General features: G+C 42.8%; 1 protein-coding gene across 6 annotated transcripts in view; it reads left to right on the forward strand.

Moving 5' to 3' along the window:
* Positions 1–5,975, forward strand: part of RAPGEF4 (Rap guanine nucleotide exchange factor 4) — a 166,394-nt gene extending 160,419 nt beyond the window's left edge. For all 6 annotated transcript variants that reach the window (XM_083627708.1, XM_083627710.1, XM_083627709.1 and 3 more), the window contains 2 exons: positions 4,049–4,103; positions 4,576–5,975. In XM_083627708.1, coding sequence (XP_083483834.1) covers positions 4,049–4,103; positions 4,576–4,703 — 183 coding nt within the window. In that variant the 3' untranslated portion in view covers positions 4,704–5,975. The remainder of the gene's footprint in view (positions 1–4,048; positions 4,104–4,575) is intronic.
* The last annotated feature ends 1,727 nt before the right edge of the window (positions 5,976–7,702 follow it).

Consider the following 7,702-nt stretch of genomic DNA (forward strand, 5'->3'; position numbering starts at 1 on the left):
AAACGGACTTCCTTGACGCACATCAGTTAATAGAATTCTTTTGCTTCCTTTCTTTTTCTCTTTTTTCTTTCACTTCTTGCTCAGACTACCTGTTCTCCAAATCAGCCTCTAGAGGGCAGCCTCTCACATACCAAGTCAATGGATTGTGTAATGGCATGTTAATAACACTGTACTATTTTTTATTATTATTTAAAAAAAACCTACCTATTTTAAAACTATTTTGATTTTCCTAATGGATTTGGTACAGCATGTTGAGCAGGCAGTGGCATCCCTGGAGCCCGTAAGGACTGTCTGCTTTAGACCACAAATTCAGAGGCCTTTTTGTTTGAGCTAGCACCCCATAGTACGACAAAGGCCCGGTTTTTTAATATGTTGCAGGTCTCTAACTTTAAGCATGCCAACGGAGCTCTTGTGAACGGATGGTTTTCTGTGCAAATAATAAAATAATAACCATAGCAACAAAATATTTTGAATATTAGTAAAGTGTAGTTGTCTGGAGAAATTATTTATGAGGTAAATAATTTTATTTTTTTTTAAAAAAAAAAAAGGTCAGGAAGATAAAGGCCTTAGATTTCCCCTCACATGCCCATTTTCTACATGCAGGGAACATTGGTTTTTGCCCGAAAGACCATTCAGTACATCCCAGAGAGGAAGGTTTGCCGCTTCGTCTGCTGTTTGGGAGAGTTGTGACTTAATCTGTGCCAAAAATCAAGCCCAGTGTGGCTTTAATTCCCCAACCACCACCAAAAAAAGAGAAGCCAGTTTTGCAAATTGCCTGATTCTGTGAGGCTGCCATTCACCTGTCAGGCTAGTGAGTTCTCCAGGACAAATTATGCAGTCAAATATTTGGCACCGGTGCTGTCATGTTGGGGGGGGGGACTAGAGGCCTAGAAGGACAGGCCTTCTCTGTCTTTAATAGCTGCGCTAAAGAAAGAGCCCTGGCAGGTGCCACTTTTCATGCAGGAATGACAAAAGCTGCTGAAATTTGCCTTTTTGCACAACTCCCGAAAGGCTCAGGAGTCCTGGTCCGGGTTTTTGTTTTTTTAATCCAGTCTTCACTAACCTACCTGTCACTTAACCACACAGCAGCTTCTCCGAGTCCTGTTTTGCCTGATCCAGGCAATGGGGATAAAATGCAGCTGCAAAGCTGTGGCTCCTAACCTGACCAAGAAAAAAAATCAAGGCTTCTGTTGTAGGTAAAGGTAGACGAAGAACCATAGCTGTCAAGCGTCCCTTATTTGGCGGGACAGTCCCTTATCCCAGCGCCGTGTCCTGCTGCTGTCCCTTATTGAAGATGTCCCTTAAATTTCCCGGGTTTCAAAGGAAGCAGCTCCTCTCCCTCGCTCCCTCCCTGCCGGCCAGGGAGGAGGGAGGCTCCAACTGTGTTGCTTGGCTGCATTGCTCACCCAATAAGGAATCTAAGAACGACTGGGGGATGGAGCTTGTATGCCTTGTGCCGATCAAATCGGCTGCGTTGCCTGGGGACTCGCCTTTGCTCAGCGCTTCCCAGCGGAGAGGTGACAGTGGTTTTCCTTGCTGCATCCCCTTTGCCGAGTTGCTGTGCTGTGGGAACCACCACTTGAGGCTTCGTTTGGCTGCTGGCTGGGCTTTCTGCCTTTGGCTCAGAGGGGCTCAGAAGTTGAACATACCTGTGCTGGGAAAATCCCTTATTTTGGCTGCTGATCCCTTATTTTCAAGGCTGCTGGTCCCTTATTTTCAAATCTGTAAGTTGACAGCTATGCGAAGAACTGCAGGTGCATAGCTGGGGGCCTAGCTAGAGAGTTTTGCCTTTATGCCTGGAGTTGGCCATGAGAGGAACATGCCTTCCTGATGGAAAAGCAAGATGCACAAGAACAGATTCCACTGTTGCCCCTGTCTCTCTCCCCCCTCCCCAAATTCCTTGCATCAGCTTCTGGTGGCACTTCTCTAATGTGCTTCGCGAGAATATCGCTGTCATGGTACTTGCTGAAAAGCAGCCCATAGGGGCATTCCAAGACGCCTCTGCAACACAAGCGTCTCCATCCATGGCCGTACAAAAATAGTGCCACCAACCACTGGTTCTCCTTTTTACTGAGACTCTTCACCCTTGAGGTGTGAAATGAGGATTAGCGAATTTGTGCATATTGGTTTTCAGGTTTTATGGAGCTGAACAAAAGGAATCCACGCACTGATCCTTATGGGGGGGGGGTAAGAGAGGGCAAGCATTCTTTCGTTTTTGGAACATAAAGATTATGCAAAAAAAAAAAGTGAAGTATGTGACTTAAACCCTTAGTGTTTTTTGTGTGGTGTGGTATGAATATTTATAACAACATTGGAGCCTGGGTCTAGGAATGGATTAGCAGAAAATGTCCTGGCTTCCTGCCACTATTCTAGGCTGCCTGCAAGCTGAATTGGAACTGCAGGGTGAGGGTGTCGAGATGACGGGGCGAGCCTGGAGAATTCATTGTAATGTATGGTTGACTCTGTTTTGGAGGGATCCAGATTTAGTGCTGCATAACTTTCCAGCAATGGAGTTCCAAACCACACTGGGAAAACTTAAAACTATTTTCGGGGGGGGGGGATACAAAGTTAGCAAACAGTTTTATTGTGGGGGTTGCATGTGTGTGAGTGTTGCTGGGATTATTATTATTACAGCCGCACCTTGGATCCTGAACACCTTGCGAGTTGAATGTTGTGGCTCCTGAACTGGTTTGCAAACGTTCTTTGTCCAACGCGGGTTCTATGGGTTCCAATTGGCTGCAGGAGCTTCCTGCAGCCAATCGGATGCCGCACTTTGGTTTCCGAACGTTTTGGAAGTCGAATGGACTTCCGGAACAGATTCCCTTCGACTTTTCCAAGGTACGACTGTATTTTTTTTTTGCAGAACTTCGAACTCTTTGTTATCCCTTAGACGTTTGAATTTGTAAGTAGAGTCAACAATCTGCTGCTGGGTTTCCCAAACGTGGGTCTCCAGCTGTTTTTGGACTACAACTCCCATCATCCCTAGCTAGCAGGACCAGCAGTCAGGGATGATGGGAATTGTAGTCCCAAAACATCTGGAGATCCACGTTTGGGGAAACCCTGATCTACTGTTTCCCTTATGAAACATTACTAAGGCCAGCTTTACAACCAGTTTCAAAGCCAGATTCCTAAATGAAAAATAATAAAAAGAACCAGATTTATAACCATAAATTAAAAAAAAACGCAAAGGGTCCATGCATTGTACAGTTATATGTTTTCCTGAGTCGTATTGGTCTGAAAGAGTCATTGGCAATCATTCCTCTTTGGTACAGTACCTTTTGGTAGATGTAGCTATGGGAATGTTGTGTTTGTGTTCACTGCTGTTTTCAAATGTTTGGTACTGCATGGTTTTTAAAACACTCCCAAGTAAATGTAAGAATGAAACATAAATAAACACTCGTTCAGCATGGAGGAGGTCACTGAAAAGATTTTACCGGAACAGACAAAGGATTAAACAAATTCATTCAACGGATAGGACAGCAGAATCTTGTCTCCTTGTTCACAAGCAGTGTGTTTCTGAATAGCAGATACCTTGGGGGCAACAAAAAAAGGAAAGCAAATTGTCTCCATGTACTATCAGCCTTCTTCAAGCTGGTGTCCTCCAGGTGTTTTTTGGTTCTTTTTACTACAACTCCCATCATCCTTGACAATTAGCTATACTAGCTGGGGCTGATGGTCTTTTTGTTTCAAAGCTTCTGGAAGACACCAGGCTGAATTATAAATAGAGCCTTGGTTTGATCCCACATGGTGATTTGCTTAGGTTGCATACAAACATATATATTTTTTGTCATTCTTGCTGGAAAAGCCTCAGAGAGCTTGTTCAGCTACTGCAGAAAAGCACGTGTGGGGCATTTTGTCATTTCTGAACATAGGTGGAGCAGTCCATCTATAAATGCATCCCCATGTTAAAAGAGGAATGCCTATAGAAAAGTAGGGCTCCTGGAATGGGGAGGAAGTCTAGACTAAACCCTTTTTAATTCTGACAGGCTTGCTTGCCACATGCAGGATGATGGTTTTAATATGGTTGGCTATTATTTTTTCCTTTCAGCGTATGATTTCAAAAACCGTTAGGACAGTGAAATTCTGCCGGAGCCAGCCTTTCAGTAAGTATCAAAATATGTGTGTTGTTACTGATACAGTTGTTCCCTTTATGCCGCAAGGCTGCGAACACAATCTAGAATTACAGCCTATGTTAGAGGCACAATCTAATTCTACTGAAATCAGCATTTGCTGGGTGTGCCTCCTGAGCCATTGTACTAGTGACATCAAGGTACAGTTTTGAGGTTTTAATCAGATTACCTATGCTGATAAAATAATGCACACCGTTCCTCCAGTATTTGTGAAAAATAACCAAGGAGAACTAAATGAAGCACCAATTTGTGGGACGAGGATTTCAGAAGAATACAGCAAGGTTAATTTAGAAGGGATGAAAGGATGGGGCTTTGTGAATGTGGCGTTCTGGCTTTGCATGTTTATATATTATTCTGCTGGTGGAAGGCTGCGTGGCTTGTCTTGTTCTGCTCAGATTTGCGTTTGACTAAGCGTACCAATAGCACATCACTTCTGTTTCATCAGATCCCGACGCATCTCTGGTGAATAAGAACCACCAGGATGTCCGGAGTTACGTTCGGCAATTAAGTGTGATTGACAACCAGAGGACTTTATCACAGATGTCACACCGGCTAGAACCACGACGTGCTTAAAACCTTTCAAGTGATTACACCTTCTCCTTTTCCTCCGGTACAAGGTCATTTGTTCGACTTCCTGTGCTACTGCACTGCCACTGCAAATATAAGCAACAACAGATTCTAACATCTTAGGTAATTAACGCACAATGGTACCTGCCTTCCCTGAGAAATAACAGAGGCTGTTTGAAGAGGTTGTGAGCTGTAGCTGGGAGATTACTGGTGTTATATATACTTCTGGTTCGTTTTGAAACACACGAAACGTCTTGTATATAAAATAAATCTTTATTTAAGAAATTTAAAAAAAAAGGAGGAGAGAAAAAGAGGACACCAAAAGCAAAATGGCGTAACAGCTGGTGAAAAGTTGAACCTATAATTTCTGCCGTTTCCAGTGAATGTATAGGTGGGTTCTCTAATCTAATAAAAGAAATAGCAGTATTTTCTAATACATTATCAAGTTGAAGGCCAACTTCTGCCCTTCGTTTTGCATGTTTGGCTCTCGAGAGCTTCAGTAGCAAAAGAAAAATTAAGAATAAAATACCTAATGGCAGAAAACAAGGTACAGTTACGAATTGCCATGGCTTTAGTATTCAGAGAATAGTAAAAAAGCCTTTCCCTGTAAGAGAATTATATTTTTTAAGTCAGCTCTTAACCACATTTGCCTTACTACAGTAGAGCATTGTGGCCACTTAAGTTAACCTGAGCACTGACTGGGCCTCTAATACTTAGGTACATATTTGTTTACATTTCATTTCTTTTGGGATTTTTCTTTAAACTGCCAATCAGGATTTTACAAAATGCCAGGAAAAAAGTAATGATAGTTTGGGAGGAGGGGGGAAAAAAGCATTGAAAACTTGCAAAAAACAACAACAACCCACAAAACTTCTTCAGAAAGAGCACAATATGCACAACATCTTTTCAAAATAATAATGTTTCTTTTTTCCTGGGCACTGAAAACTTCGACAATCAGCTACACCTTTGGGCTGATTAGGTTTGTCTTTTCTGGATTTTAAACTTTACAAAATATCCTCCGATTTTCAGGAACTGTTTTGCACTTTTAAGTAGGCAGTATACAGAAACGTCAATTCATTGTGAGGATTATTTATTTCTTTACGTGTTCGTTGTTGCGCCACAACAAATTACTTTAATCTTGTTTTATTCAGCATGTAATTGAAGTACAATTTGGTCTTTGTACTGTACACGCTCTACATTTCATGGCTACGAGGAGTGTGTCGTATGTTTTATGTAAATAAAATGCACTATCTTCATTAAACGTAACTGCCGATGAAAGCATGTGTGCCATCCTTTATTAAAAATGGTAGCGCCTGTTATTTGCACCTTGATCTATTACTATAGACACTATCTTTGCCCAACATAGACAGTAGTTGAACTTTGCTAGTATGCATTCAATAAGTACTTCCCTCCTCTCTCTCTTTCAGCAAACCTCCTATTTGACACTGAAATAGCTGGACCATAGCGCAAATGATAGAGCACACTTTGCATGCCAGAAAGCTTCAGATTCAATCCATAGTATCTCCAGGTTGGACTGGACCATTGGTCTGGCTTGCCTTCCTATGAGTTTGGGCTTCACTAGACTGAAGGCATTCAAGCACATTGGAGCTTTAGGTTTGTACAGTTAAAAGGGGTTCAAGGGCCCTGTTGCCCTAGCAAGACAAATCCACTTCATAAAAGAATTGGGTGCTTTGTGGTCTGCAGCCAATGCACAGAAAGGTGTAGGATGAACAAACAGCCGAAAGGAAGGCATCTGAACACCCTGCAAGCAAACTGGGATGAATGCACAACAAGAATCAGATATAATCCAACCTCAGTGTAAGTGGCCTGCCTTTTTGAAGGTGAAAAGGACCCAGAGAAGAATTCAAGGGGCATTGCGTAGAAATGGCTTTCTCAACTCCAGCAAACAGAGACAAGTAGAGGCAACTCGGTGAAGGGCAACCTTCTCATACGTGTTACGTGAGTCCAAAGGGTTTAATGCAACACGCTGGGATAGGCAAGAGAGGAAAACAATGCTCTCAAAAGCCTCCTAAACTCAGGCAGGGATTGTCTCTCTTCAAACGACAGATTGGGACATGTCCCCACCCTTTAAAAATCACGTTAACATACCAGGCAATAATCCTGGAATTTAGTCATCAGCCTGGCATAAAATGGGAAGGTGGGTGTACAACTGACAGGCTGAGGTTTCTTGATTGTGAAAGGAAGCTCCCTCCAGATTTTTAGAAACCAACGTTTTCACTGAGCTAGTGCAAAGGGTGGTGTTCCTCAGTCTCAGGGCTGGCCCAAGACACTTTGCTACCCTTCCCATAGTCCAAGTCAAGGAACGTAGGGGGAGGGGAATTTGATTCAGTTTGCATTTTAAGGTAAACTTACCTAACATACATTTTCTGAAAAAGATGAGAACCGGAACAGACTTTTTCCAAATTTTGCAGTGCAGTTTTCCAACTGGCGTATTAAAAAATGCATACACAAGGGTAAAGAGTGCATATAAATGCATATATTCGTGAAAATTGTTTTGTAAAGATGTATTTGGAGGGGACTCTTGAGAGTCCCATGGAGTGCAAGAAGATCAAACCTCTCCATTCTGAAGGAAATCAGCCTTGAGTGCTCACTGGAAGGACAGATCCTGAAGCTGAGGCTCCAATACTTTGGCCACCTCATGAGAAGAGAAGACTCCCTGGAAAAGACCCTGATGTTGGAAAAGATTGAGGGCACAAGGAGAAGGGGACGACAGAGGACGAGATGGTTGGACAGTGTTCTCAAAGCTACCAGCATGAGTTTGACCAAACTGAGGGAGGTGGCGGAAGACAGGAGTGCCTGGCGTGCTCTGGTCCATGGAGTCACGAAGAGTCGGACACGACTAAACGACTAAACAACAACAACAACAAAGGGGTGTATATAAGGCCAAATCACATAGAAAAAAATGGGTGTGTTTTAGAGAAATCCGCACTAAAATGCTCGTGAATTCTGGTGAGGAAACCGATGTAGCCATGTGTAGAACTGAA

The sequence above is a fragment of the Podarcis filfolensis genome (genome assembly GCF_964270895.1).
Source record: "Podarcis filfolensis genome assembly, chromosome: 1".
Classification (NCBI taxonomy): Eukaryota; Metazoa; Chordata; class Lepidosauria; order Squamata; family Lacertidae; genus Podarcis; species Podarcis filfolensis.